Genomic DNA, 13,535 nt, shown 5'->3' on the forward strand with positions numbered 1-13,535 from the left:
AATTTAAATAACAAACATATATTTGCTGTAGGTAAGTTTATTTTACAAAATAATGACATGTAATATTATTAAGATTTTTTTGTTGAACTGCCGCGGGAAACTTTTCTTTTACTCATCCCGCTCCCAAATGGCAGTAACTTAAATAAAAATCAAATTTATAATCATTAGAAATTTTAATGAATTCATTTAAAAATATTTAACAGAATTTATTGATTTTACTGATCATTTTTTTAACAAGTTAAGTTACAATAAAAGCCAAATAATTTACATTTTTGTTTTGGTCGGCAAGTGTCATACTTGACTTTAAATGTGTCAGTCCAACTTTGCTCATAGATTTTAATTCTGCAGATCTAAACAATATAAGGATTCCGACTATTACATGTAGGTACACTATTTAACAAAAAAATTATTACACCGTAACATTGGCAGCGTGATGTAGCGGTCAGAACACTTTCTAGACTACATTAGTTCCTGGATTCGATCCCAAGTGATCTCATACAGTAGCACCCATGAGTAAGGCGCTATAAACGGTATATTGACTACTATGCTAAGCCAGCACCTGATCAGCAGCATAAATATAATTATAATCTATATAATATCCCAAACTGCCACAGGCATCTTGAGACTGGGTCGGGGCAATTGTTGTTACTGTATGTTTAGATCGCGCATTTGACCTTTCCACTTCAAGGATAAATTATATAAAAAAAAACTAAATCTTACCTCATCTGATGTTTTGTAGGTTATATAGTAAATAACTCCAGATACCACCTTAAAACAAGGAAAAAAATTGAAAAATGTTTTAAACTTATAGGCAAAAAACATAACAAACAAATAGACCAAAAAGAAATTTATTAAAATTGTCAACGTTAAGTGTTTAGTACCTGGCTTTGTGCAGACAACACTGTATATGGTTCGTTGTTGAAGTCAACAGCTCTTTCCAAAGCATTTATTACGTCTGGATCGTCAGTATTAAGTTTATCTCGGCCGCCAAGTATTTTTCCTGATGAACCAAACCTTGAAGAAGGAGCACTTACAGCCAAACTAATAAGTAACCCACACCACAAACTTAACCGAAGTAAAGAGATCATTTTTGTTATTGAAAAAATTCAACTGCAGGATGAAAAGATTTTTTGTGATATTTATACTTTTTAGAATCTATTACTCTTTGCTTTTTTGCACGTTTTTGATATTTTCTCATACTTAATAATATCGTAATCAAACTGAACTACATCCTAGATTGGTAAAAGAAATGATTCTCATATTTTTATATTAGCATAAACAGCTTGAAATTGACGTTTTTGCTGACTGAAACTTTGTATTTCCAAGAACAGGAAGTTATTAAAGCTGCTTGGAAAAGTTTAAACACTTAAACAACTTTGAACTGGTACATGTACTTAAGTTGTACAAGAAAGAATAGGTCATGTTATTATTATTTTTTATACATTTTTGTTTGCACAAACAACTCTTTAAAAATAATGTTTTTTTATTGTTATAAAGCTTAAATTAGAGCTTAAACATTTTTTTAAACATTGCTAATAATATAAAATAAATTTTATATTAAATAAAACTTAATATTTACAATATTTTGTTTTTGTTTAATTACTAAATTGTAAAAGTCAAGGTTGTTACTTTAAAAATATATTTTAGTTTGACTAACGACGCTAAACATATTTTAATCACAACTTTTGCACATATTTCTACGACGACAATTTTCCAAACAGTGTCAATGGTTTTTACTTTCAGGAGAATTTAAATACGTTAACAAAGCTTAATATAAATGGCATAAACTTGTTTAAGACTCCTGTATGGCGAGAGGATGTTTAATATAAGGCGTTCTGATAATATTAAAGATGTCATTCATATTAAAGTGAAGGTAAGAAATGTTTTTTTTTTGGGTTAATGCGTTTGATTTTTTACGGTCTGACAGTTTTAAGGGATCTCTATTAGTTTCGCACGCCCCACATAAACAGGGTGTGTAACCGAAATACGGCACATGTAATTAAACAAAAAGGTTGCATAAATTAAACCCTTACCCTAACCCTCACATATTCAGTTTACCCATTAACACATCTGACTCGTAAAGTGGACTTAGTTATACTCATTAAAACATATTTCAACTAATTTTTAATGTCTGGTTGAACAATTGCCATACTTAGGTTATAACGCCTTGTTAAATTCAGGCGTGCGAAAGTAATAGAGATCCAAAAATTTTTACCTAAATTATAGAACCTGCTTATTTTATTTATTTTTTTCGTGTATATCTTTATCCTCGATGTGTGAAAGTCGAATGCGCGACTTAAAGATAAAGTAACAACTGTTACTCTGACCCAGTCTTGGTTGCCTTGAGTGCTGGCTCAGCAGGAGTTCATACCGTTTATAGCGCCTTACGCAAGGGCGCTACAGCATGAGATCAGTGGGGATTGAACCCACGACTTCATGGTGGTGTAGAAAGTGTTCTTACCACTACACGACGCTGCCGGTTTATATTTTATTTACATTTAAATCTTTATATTAAACTTATTTACTGATTTGTTTCAGAAATATGCTGGATACTTTAATCCAGAAAGCAAGAGTTTTGCAGTTGATCCCCACCTAACTTCATTTGAAGATTTACAGAAGATTTTAATTGAGGCCTTTAACTTAAATGGGTACAAATCTTTATAATCATTTTTTTGTATTAATAACTGTGATTGAAATGCAGAATGTTAACTTTATAGGCACACTGTATGTTGCAGCTGATTCAACTTAAAACAGTTGTAAATTATTCTGTTTTTAGTTTGTAATACTGTATTAACTAAATCTTTTTTATGTAGAGTGGATTAATTTAAAAGAGGTTTTTAAACCTAAAAAGTTGTTCTTGTTAAATCTGTTTGATATGCTTACCTCTTGTGTTGTAGGCCATTTCATTTAACATACTTATGCAGAGATGATGTTGGTGACCATGTTTTTCTTTCAATGCTTACAGACTGGGACTTGGATGCAGCTTTCATGACATCATCAGATCCTCATTTAAGATTAAAGGTGAATGTATATAATTTACTTAACGCGTTTGTGTAACCATTTTAAAGATAGTTACTGGTTTTTTATGGTATATTCAGAAATGACGATTTTTTTTGGATTTGCAAAAACAGTATTTTACCTTGTTGTCATTAACAAATCTATTTAAAAAAAGATCACCATTATGGCCTATACTGGTAATTAAGTTTTTTTGTTTTTTTTTATCTAAGCTTGACGCTGAACCTTACCAGGATGGATTGATATCTAAGATAAAAGGGTGGGAACCTCCAGTAGCTGACAACAAAGATTCAAACCTTGTTAAAAACATTTTTCAACCCATGTCAAACAGGTAAATATTATATAGGCTTATTGTGCATTTTCCAAATAAGAAGTTCAAAAGTTTTAAAATTAACTATACATTCTTGCTTTAAAAGCAAGTATACATACATAATTGGTATAATATTTAAATAATATCAATTCTAACACTAAATATATACAACATATACCTTTAGAAAGTTAATGTAAAATACTGTGAGAGATAAATTTATTTTTTTTGACACTTATAAATAATTTTTGTTCAAAGTGTGAGTCAAATCTTATCCTTAAGTGAAGTTGATCGAAATTGGTTAGGAACTGTTGGCAATGCTTTTAACAAACTTACGGTTGGTTTAAAATACAACATTAATCAAGATTCAGAGTTTGGATTCTTTCCTACTAAACCACCTTTAGGTAATTTAGTCTTAAGTTGTTTTAAGTTGGTATCTATAAGATATACAGACAGGAATTAAATAGATCGAATCAATTGTAGTTAGGGTTTAATTTATTAGACCCTTTTATTCGATTTGATATCTATTTAAATATATTTGATCAACTGAGAATATTCATTTAATATATATTTGATTCAGTGTACTTTATAGTTATATCCCAATTTTTAGCTGCATATTTGTACGCCTATATATTTTAAGTTTTCAAAGTTATAACATGCCAAATTTTTTGCTAGATGGATACCCATTATATGCTGCCTATTTTTATGTCTTAAGTTTTTAAAATTCTAACTTGTTGATTATCTTGCTAGATGATGCAGAATTTCGAAGTTTTTTGGACGAAAACGGATGTTTAACAAAACCTGAGGAACTAAGGTTAAGAGTGTATCATGGAGGTGTTTCCCCTGCTCTGAGAAAAGTGGTTTGGCGGTTATTGTTGAATATTTTTCCTGTGGAATTAAGTGGGGTGGAAAGAATAGCTTACATAAAAAAGAAAACAGGTGAAAATGACAAATTTTGGTTACCATAGTCTTCAGTTTTTAATTTTTTTTACTCTAGTTTTGACTCTTTTTTTTAACAAAAATATTCACCCTAAAATTTCAGTTTATATTTATTTTGTTATATTTTGTAAAAAGTGGTTAAATAATTTTATTTGATCCCGGACCTAATGTTAAAGTTTATTTAAGTGTGCCAAGTTGTTTCAATTCAAAAGTGTTATTATAGCGAATGTCTATATTGTAATATCCTATTAAAATTCAATATAGGAAATGTTAATCTATTTTAAATACAGGATATATTTTATTACAATACAACTATGCTATTATTATTTATATTGTGTGGTATAGGCTATAATAATACTTGTTTGTAAAATTTAATAACATAATTTGTAATATTATTCTTTAATAATATGTAACTAGACAATAGCCCAGTCTACAATCGCATTTTATTTGTTGTAATATGGTCTTAACTAATATTTGCTTGGGATAATTTACCTCCGCACCACAAGAGGCAGTTTTATTTATTTTGTAGGCCTGTTAATTGAACATAAATATATATATTTATATATTTATATCAATTAAGAAACTTTATTATATATTGATTCTAATGGCATTGCATTTTTAAATATGAATACTCTTTTAAATTTGGTACAACTTTGTTTCAGTTGAATACAATGAACTTGTAGCTTGTTGGAAAGGTTTGGAGACCTCTTCACATTATGAACAACTTTCAAACATGGTGTGGAAAGATGCCAGACGTACTGACAGGTAAGTGGAAATAATTTAAACTGTTTTGATTTGGGTTATATTTTCGTTGTGTGCTTAAACCTATACAAATATATTAAACATTGTTGTTGTAATAAAAGCTGTTTTCAATGATTCATTTTAACAACAAACTGTTTATTAACAATAATTTTAATAAATCAGGGTACGAATTAACGTTTAAAAAACGATTCGCTAAAAATGAGGTCGCATTTTTAGGCAATTATTAGGTTCAAGATATAATCTTCGTTTTTTTGTAACACTTGACGCGTTGCGTGGCATTTTTTAAATGTAACGTATTGTTAAACAATCGTTAAGAATATTTCGCACAAAAAACGAAACATTTTTGATTACTTTAAAGCTGTGTTATGCATTTAAAAAATTGCGCAACAACTGAACGAACTCGGAAGCTAAATTTACGCATTGCCAAAACATGAAAAGTTATTGTTATTAAATGCCCTATAGTAACCTACATTTACGCAGGATTATGATGACGTAATTAAATTAGTGTGAAACCGGTGTAAAATAGATCGTAAAAATATACACGAAAGTTTTATCACTGCCTGAACCTTTTTTAGTTGATTCGCTATTTCTAATACATTTGTAAAAAACGATTCGCTAATTTTAAAAAACGATTCGCTTTTAGCGAATAGCGACCCGTTATTTCGTTCCTTGTAAATGTAAATGTTAATCACATAGTGTATGTAATTTAAAAGAGTTGACTGGTTTTAGTTTTAATTTAATACAAACTGGTTTGGATTTGATATGTGTTGGTTACTTAACATTTAAATGCACTACTAGTCAATACCCTACAGTCGACCTTACTAATTTTTGTAATATGGTCACAACTCACAACTAATATTTACCTGCGATAATTTATCCCCGTACTACAAATGGCACTTTTATTTATTTCGAAGGCTTATAAATTGGACATACATATAAACATATATCGTCCATTAAGCTCTATTATATATAGATAAGCATGGTCTTGTAATAGTCTAGTAAACCTCTATTATTATTAACCAAATATGTTTTACTTAGATCCCATGAATATTACCAAGGCAATGATGAGAATCAACATACAGTTCAACTTTATAATATAATGATGACCTACTCAATCAACCATCCATCTGTATCATATTGCCAAGGTAAATGCACCAACCTAAGTTTTTCTTTTCAATGATTTTCTTGTAAAAAGTGTCGCCAAAAAAATTGTTATATAAAAAAGTGTCGACTAAAGGATATTCATAAAAAAGTGTCGACTAAGGGATATTTATAAAAAAAAGTGTCGACTAAAAATTTTTTATTTAAAAAAGTGTCGACTAAGGAATATTTATATAAAAATGTTTCAACATCCCCTACCCTTTAATGCATTTTGGTTGATATGTTTTACAACATTTCTGCTTCTGTTTTGTATTTAAACACGTTCTTTTGTTAGGCATGAGTGATATTGCTTCTCCAATATTATATATAATGAACAATGAACCTCAGACTTATATTTGTTTCTGTGGAATCATGGCTCGATTAAAATCAAACTTTTTAAGCGATGGTATTGCAATGTCAACAAAATTTAAGGTAAATGTTTTAGTATTAGTTATGTTACTTTTTAATAACTCGCAGTAGGACTATTTATTTTAAATAAATTTATTTATTTAACTTTAGACTGCATTTATTTATTATTTAACTGATTGAGTTTTGTATTTAATCTTTGTACTAGTTTTTGTTTTATAGATTTAGCACTCGTTTTTAAACATAAACAACAATACTAATAATATCATTTATTATAGTGAAGTACTTATATTAAATATTAACATTAAACAATCTTTTTTTCTTCTAAGCATTTAAGCATGCTAGTTCAACATTTTGACCCAGAATTATTCAACTATCTTCAAGAACTCGAAGCAGATAATATGTACTTCTGCTATCGATGGATTTTACTGGAAATGAAAAGGGAATTCTCATTTGAAAATGCGATTGCTGTATTGGAGGTAAGCTTAATTTGTTCATGTTTTGTGAATGAATAATCAAATAGTATATTTAAGAAATATATCATTAGTATTTAGGTAGTAGAATATAAGGGTAAAGTATGAGGTTATCATATGGAATATTTGACAAATGTATTATAAGTGTTTAAGTATAATATTGTTAGGTTAAAGTATATAGAAATCAAATGGTCTTTTTGACAAATGAATATTAGTGTGTGTAGATATCTGAGAGTTTCGGTAGAACTGTTACTTAAACAAGTAGATGCTAAACAATATATACCTTGTTAGATGTTGGGACATATAGTCCCAAAAAAAGGTAAAAAGCAATACAGTTTTTGTAAGGAATTAGAATTTTTTACAAAAATTAAGTTTAAAGTTAGTCATTGGGAGTTTTTCATAAGTTGGAAGTTTTGCATAGAATATTGGAAAAAATATCAAAGTTATAAGCCTATTGATATAGTAAGTGTAACAGTATCTTCTGAACAAAAAATGGGTTCAAGTAGCAAGTAGAAAATCAGAAAAGTCAAGTTATAAACAGCACAGAAAGAAATTTTAAACGTATATTAAGGTAAGTCAATAAATTCTGTTTTATTTTTATTTTAATTTTTAACTTGATTTTAAATTGTTTCAGGTTATGTGGAGTTCACTTCCCCCTGCTCCTCCTTTGGGGGAAATCCCTCTTTCTGACAAAAATTTGATAAAAAATGAGAAAAAACATCTAGAAAAGAAAATGAGTAAAGATTTGACTACAACTTCAGAAAACCAGAATAAAAAAATAAAACCTTTAGAAAATTTAAATAAAGTTAATGAAGATTGTAAAAATAATGGAAATCAATCACATGCGGAAAAAGGCAAACAGTCTACAATAAATTTAAAAGAGAAAAAACATAGAAACAACTTACCAACAAAATCTAATTTTAAAGATGCAACTGTAAAAAAAACAGTAAAGAAAAAAGAGTCGACATCACCAACAACTTTAAGCACTTTTAGCTCATTCGACAGTTTATCTGAAGATTGGGAATCATTATTACAATCAATACGCAGCAATAAGGAACTATGTGGACTTAGTGACAACACGGATAGTGATTGTTACGATGATTTTAACGACGAAAATAACCAAATCGGGGTTGGATTCGAGGTCCCACTAAGTCAGAACTCCTCTAAAAAGCGGACTAAGAGTCCAGTTAAAAGATCAGGAGGTTACTCTCCTCTAAATATCCAAGAGAAAGAGAAACTTCCATCTCCTGAAGTCCTTGGATGTGGGAATCCCTTCCTCTTGTTTTTATGTCTTTCCTTGCTTCTGGAAGCAAGAGAAACACTTCTCCGAGAGCAGTGGGAGTATGATGAAATGGTGATGTATTTTGATGGAAGAGCAAGGTCACATTGCCCTAATAAGGTGCTATCCAAAGCTGTTCAACTGTTTACTGAATATTTAAGATTGGAATCTGAATCAACACTTGAATTTCCAACATAATTTATTAGGATGACATGATTTAAAACAAAAGTAAAAAGTTTACGCCAATTTCTTATTAATGTTGACAAAGAAATTGGTTTCAACTTACTTTAAATGACGAAACATAGCTTGGGCAAAATCATAACAGTAGTGAATTATATATTTAATTAAATCATGGTCCTTTACTTTTGGTGGCTGTTTTTCAATATATTATTTATTAATTTTATTTTTAGTCTAAGTGGTGGTGTGTACAGCATAAATGGGAAAGCTATTACCAATGCTTTTATGCAGGTACTTTACAAAAAGTGTGTTATTGATGCTTCTAGTTAGATGTGTGTAAAATAATGCACTTTTTGGCTTCTGTTTAAATATTTAGGCAATTTTGCAGAATGTTTTTATATCCAACCACTAGGTTTGTTTGTTTATGTCGTTTTTAACTGTAGGGTGTTATTTTGTTGGTGTTTTTTTATATTACCATAGTGCAATGCTTTTTATTGTTTTAGAGTACTTTTATTATTTATTTGCACAAATTGTAGAGGAAAGTTTTTACTTTTCGTTTCAACGCTTTTTTCTAGATAAAACCCTTCTTCAAGACAGTCATATGGTTCAAGGTTATATCCGAATATCAACAATTTTGTTAAAATCAATCTATTTTTATGCATTTCCTTTCCATTTCTGGATTACTGTTACATTATGTCTTTAAACTCAAACCACACAACACTTTTGATCCATTTACAACTGCCAAATTTTTCTGTTATTTATCCGTCATTCAGTTAGCCAAATGTCAAGTTTTTCTTAATATTTTATATCAAATAATAATGTAGAAATATTCTGGTGATATATTTATTCGCGTTAGTACAACGAACAAACTCCACGTAACTGGTATTCATTCAGTACATTTTATATAAGGTAAGATTTAATAAAGTTTTAATGAATTGACAATGACGGTGTAGAATCTAGATGTAACACTTGACCCAACTTCGGAAATTTTTCAGAAATAATTCTTTGGAAACTTTTGTCTCTGACGCTGTATATAATCACGTCAACTAAACTGAAATATATCATAAGGGTAAGTTAAGTTATACGTCAACCTAGATAAGATGTGTTTTTTTGCAAATTGCCTTCAGTTTCTAAAAAATTGACTTTTATTTCGTTAAATGTGTTTTTTGAAATTAGGTTTTGAACGACTTGTTATTCAATTAGTCAAATGTTTTTCGGGAACATGACATATACCCTACACCTTGTATTACTGAAAGTATGTGTAAAGTTGTATTAGTTTACCTGTTTGATAGAGCGATTAAAGTTGACCACATGAGCACAACTGATAAATCCTCGCAACTTACTTTAGCATGGAAGACCAACCAAATTACTATTGCAAACGTTACTGAAAAAAAAGATAGATAATGATTATTGTAGAGTTATTGGCAATTACGATACGATTTGTTGTACAACAATAATGAGGCATATGGCTTAATGAATAGCTTAATTGCTGGGTATTGTTTTTTTTGTCATTGTTTTGAGTAAAAAGAATCATATTTATTTTTGTTTTTCAAATTTCCTTGAGCTTACTTATGAAAAATAATCTTTATTTCTTACGAGTATTCATATAAGAATAGAAATTTTACCCGAAAAAGCTTTATAAAGTAACATGAAAAAATAAGATATAGTTACGTATGGTAGCTGTAAAGCCAGCTTGCATTATTCCAATAGTTGTAACTATTTTAATTTCTTTCTTCAAAGATTTCTTTACCGTATTTCCATGTTGAAGTTTTGAAGACTTGGTCATTTTAATTCGAACAAGTATAATAGTTCCAACTATTAGTAGACTCTGTATGATTGAAAAATGTTTAACTGCGTAATAATTAGGCTATCAACAGTTACTAATTTGGATATAAAGTTGGGGTCTAAAGTTAAAAAATTGATCTAAATTTAAAGTTAAAAAATTGATCTAAATTTAAAGTTAAAAAAATTGATCTGAATTTAAATCAAGTGGCTGCTTAAACAAATAATAACGTTTCTATGGCAAAAAAAAACTAAAGGACCATCCAAGTTATCAGTATTAAAAAAAGCACTTGCTTGATATAAATCATAATAATCTTAAGTTGTATGTAATTTTAAGCCTAGCAGTTTCCTTACTTGAACAACGTAGGGAAAGCAGAATATGTATGCAACCACAGTAACAGGTGAAGCATAAGATGTGTTAGGGTCAGCGTATACGTCTGGTAACGGAAAAAACACGAAACTGGAGGCCAAGTATTTGTATTCAATCTTTCCTTTCATGAAAGCTGAAAGTACAAAGTTTTCACAGTTTGGTTTACATGTGCATTTGTTGTGGAAGAAGAAGGATATTGCTTAACGTTTTCACTAAAATTGCGTACCACTAAATCAACTGTTATAACACACTTACCTGGAATAGATGCACAAATAAGTGATAATATCCAAGTTAATGTAATGCACAAATAAATGTACTTTTTAGCGTACAATCTATACAACATTGGCCATTTGATTGCAACCATTCGATACAAACTCATCAGAATTAGATGGTAAAGTGATGCAGTGTAACTTAAGACAAATACTATTCCTCCTATTATAGGTATAGGAGGTGTAGCGAGATATTTTTGTCTTTTAAACAGTTCTTCCCCAGTATGAGTGAAGTTTATAATTGCATTTGGAATAATAACGAGAATGATATAAAGAACTAAAAAAAAATTCGATTTACAAATGTATTTTTAAATGGAATGTGAAAATGTATGTTATAACATTGCCAGTTGTTTAAAACTTTTATCATAGTTATTTTTATTTTAATAACTAGTCTGCTCACAAGGGATTTAGCAAAGTGTTGTTATAATAATAAATTGAATAAAAGCCTTGAATACTCGAATGCATTATATTATTATAGCTTTTGAAAATATCTAGATTGCAAATTTTATGTTACGTTTATTTACCCATTATTGTATCCGTTATAGACAGTGAGAATTTAATATAATCCATTGCGGTTTTACTTTTTCCCTTGGTAAAGATCGTCCATTGAATTAAACCGTTTCCAAGCAGCGCTAACATGGCAACCAAGAAAGCTACCAAAATAAACAAAACTCCTTCTAATTTGTTGCAGTATTCACATTTCCACTGCTGTTTATTCCAACACTGTATAATAGATCCCGCTGTACAGTATCCCGGTCCTTCGCAAATTAGCAAAATCAACTTTATTATTGTTTGGGTTCTGTTTTGATCAACAAATGTTATATTGTTTTGCAATATCTGGTCTTCAATAATTTCTTCAGTTTTATTTGTTAAAAAACTCATTTTGACTAAAATATCCTGTTGAAAAAATATATTTTAAAATTGTCAAATTGAGTTTAAATTTAGTTTATCTGATACTATCTAAAACTGTTAATTGAATCTATCTTCTTTACATTAAAAGCTGGCATTTTTAAGCAAATTTTGTATCTAAATACTTCAAAAAGTTGATAAAAAATGACCTTTTTAAAATCTGAACACTTTTGACCTATAGGTTTTTGGACCACTACAATGCTTTATATGGCAGAACTACAATGCTTAACACTACATATAAGAGTCATGTCATTTCTATTCTTTGATCTGATCTTGTATGTCAATAAACGTTTGGCTTAAGGCAAGTCTAATATATTTTCAAATTGCTTATCGGGGATCTATTAAATCGTTTGATGTATATAGATAGAAAAAGTGGAATTAGATCATACGAATCTAAATTATTGATGTACAAAAGGTTGTTGTTTAAATAAAAACAACATCCTAAAATTTGCCATCAAATTTTTATGTTATTTTACTTCCTTTTCAAAAATATGTCAAAACTTGACAAAAATTGGCTACGAGACATTCTTAGGTGCCAATAACTTTTAGTTCAAATGTCTACCTAAAGTTAATATATATACCCATAAAGGACAAAACAGTCATCCTGGAACTATCGTATACTCTAGATGGTGCACCTGAGCAATATACTTTATACGTCAACACAAACTATTATTTGCACTGCATGCCCAACAGCTTAATTGTATTACTTGTGTTTAAGTTACATAACAAACATTTTTATTAAGAAAGTGCACCTTATGATGATGTTTAAAAATGATTTTGATGTCTATTGTTAAAGGTTAATATAAAAATTAAGGTAGAGATAGAATATAAATATTTATAGAATATGTAAGTGTTGTACGTTTACTTTCGATATTGTAAATTAATGTGAAAGATGTACTACTGTTGGTTTCTGTTTCTTCTTTAGAATTTTTTCAAGACAAGGCCATCTCTTAAATATTGTTTTTTGAAATGCTTTATCTTTAAAGCTGTAAACAATGACGTTCACCAAACTATAAGAAACAAATTTGTTTAAAATTTGTAAATTTGTCCAAATTTGACCCAGTCGGATATTGAAATAGTTTTACAACAAAGTTATTTTCAAAATTTTATTTCTTAAAGTAATAACTTACCTGTAAAACTGCAATGAAACATAAAAAAATAAAGAATTCACCTGTTTGACAAAGCGATTAAAGTAAACCACATTATAATAACTGATACATTGTAACAATCTATTCTTCCAGTGAATAAAGACCACACTGATATCACGAATGGAACTGAAATAGAAATAAATTGTTTGCTTCTTTGCATATCTTTATTCTTGAAGTAAAAATGTCAAGTGTTTGACCTTAACATAGAGTGATCTTAGTTACCCTGACCAAATGTTGAATTGACTTTGACAGTTTGGAATAATATCAAATATGTTGTCAGATAATTTATCTGCTGATTGGTTTTGAACTCGGTAAAGTTGAAACCGTTTATAGGGTCTTGCTTAAGGGTGCATGCATTTGGAATCAAACTCGTTACCTAATTTTCTAACAACTACAACATACCACTGCTTAGAGTTGCATTAATGTGAAAAAAAACGTTTATAAATAAAAGCGTATTTAAAATATCTTACGTATTGTGATGGTAAATCCAACTTGCATGGTTGCAATTGTTGTAATTACTTTCCATTCTTGTTTAAGAGATTTTTTGGAATTATTTGAATTTGTTGAAGTTAGTTTAGAAGCGTTTGATAGCTTTTTGC

The 13,535-nt window shown here is 29.2% G+C and overlaps 3 protein-coding genes across 3 annotated transcripts; 1 reads left to right on the forward strand and 2 right to left on the reverse strand.

Moving 5' to 3' along the window:
* Positions 1–19: 19 nt before the first annotated feature.
* Positions 20–1,126, reverse strand: LOC145752097 (uncharacterized). The gene is made up of 4 exons (XM_082568308.1): positions 882–1,126; positions 721–768; positions 269–350; positions 20–137 (listed from the first exon to the last, which is right to left on the reverse strand). Exons 1-4 carry the CDS (start codon positions 1,086–1,088, stop codon positions 109–111), a joined length of 366 nt encoding a protein of 121 aa, XP_082424434.1. The 5' UTR covers positions 1,089–1,126; the 3' UTR covers positions 20–108.
* Positions 1,127–1,707: 581 nt separating this feature from the next.
* On the forward strand, positions 1,708–9,056 carry LOC145752063 (TBC1 domain family member 25-like). The gene is made up of 11 exons (XM_082568260.1): positions 1,708–1,873; positions 2,539–2,648; positions 2,898–3,021; positions 3,228–3,346; positions 3,581–3,726; positions 4,073–4,261; positions 4,924–5,026; positions 6,062–6,168; positions 6,459–6,595; positions 6,859–7,008; positions 7,637–9,056. Exons 1-11 carry the CDS (start codon positions 1,817–1,819, stop codon positions 8,477–8,479), a joined length of 2,085 nt encoding a protein of 694 aa, XP_082424386.1. The 5' UTR covers positions 1,708–1,816; the 3' UTR covers positions 8,480–9,056.
* Positions 9,057–9,305: 249 nt separating this feature from the next.
* LOC145752493 (uncharacterized) lies at positions 9,306–10,974 on the reverse strand. The gene is made up of 5 exons (XM_082568794.1): positions 10,866–10,974; positions 10,595–10,743; positions 10,130–10,286; positions 9,740–9,842; positions 9,306–9,509 (listed from the first exon to the last, which is right to left on the reverse strand). Exons 1-5 carry the CDS (start codon positions 10,972–10,974, stop codon positions 9,386–9,388), a joined length of 642 nt encoding a protein of 213 aa, XP_082424920.1. The 3' UTR covers positions 9,306–9,385.
* Positions 10,975–13,535: the final 2,561 nt, after the last annotated feature.

The sequence above is a fragment of the Corella eumyota genome, chromosome 5, assembly GCF_963082875.1.
Source record: "Corella eumyota chromosome 5, kaCorEumy4.1, whole genome shotgun sequence".
In the NCBI taxonomy this organism is placed as follows: domain Eukaryota; kingdom Metazoa; phylum Chordata; class Ascidiacea; order Phlebobranchia; family Corellidae; genus Corella; species Corella eumyota.

Bases quoted from the DNA above. Each gene is read 5' to 3' on its own strand.
- LOC145752097 (XM_082568308.1), bottom strand. From the start codon at position 1,088: ATGATCTCTTTACTTCGGTTAAGTTTGTGGTGTGGGTTACTTATTAGT. The intron at 351-720 runs GTAAGATTTAGT...TATATTGTTTAG, and splicing joins CCTACAAAACATCAGATGAG to ATCTGCAGAATTAAAATCTA. The intron at 138-268 runs GTAAATTATTTG...TTTTTATTTAAG, and splicing joins TTGCCGACCAAAACAAAAAT to TTACTGCCATTTGGGAGCGG.
- LOC145752063 (XM_082568260.1), top strand. From the start codon at position 1,817: ATGTTTAATATAAGGCGTTCTGATAATATTAAAGATGTCATTCATATT. The intron at 3,022-3,227 runs GTGAATGTATAT...TTTTTATCTAAG, and splicing joins ATCCTCATTTAAGATTAAAG to CTTGACGCTGAACCTTACCA. The intron at 7,009-7,636 runs GTAAGCTTAATT...AAATTGTTTCAG, and splicing joins ATGCGATTGCTGTATTGGAG to GTTATGTGGAGTTCACTTCC.
- LOC145752493 (XM_082568794.1), bottom strand. From the start codon at position 10,974: ATGGTTGCAATCAAATGGCCAATGTTGTATAGATTGTACGCTAAAAAG. The intron at 9,843-10,129 runs GTAACTATATCT...CTTTTTTTTCAG, and splicing joins TGGCTTTACAGCTACCATAC to TAACGTTTGCAATAGTAATT. The intron at 9,510-9,739 runs GTAAACTAATAC...GATATATTTCAG, and splicing joins TTAATCGCTCTATCAAACAG to TTTAGTTGACGTGATTATAT.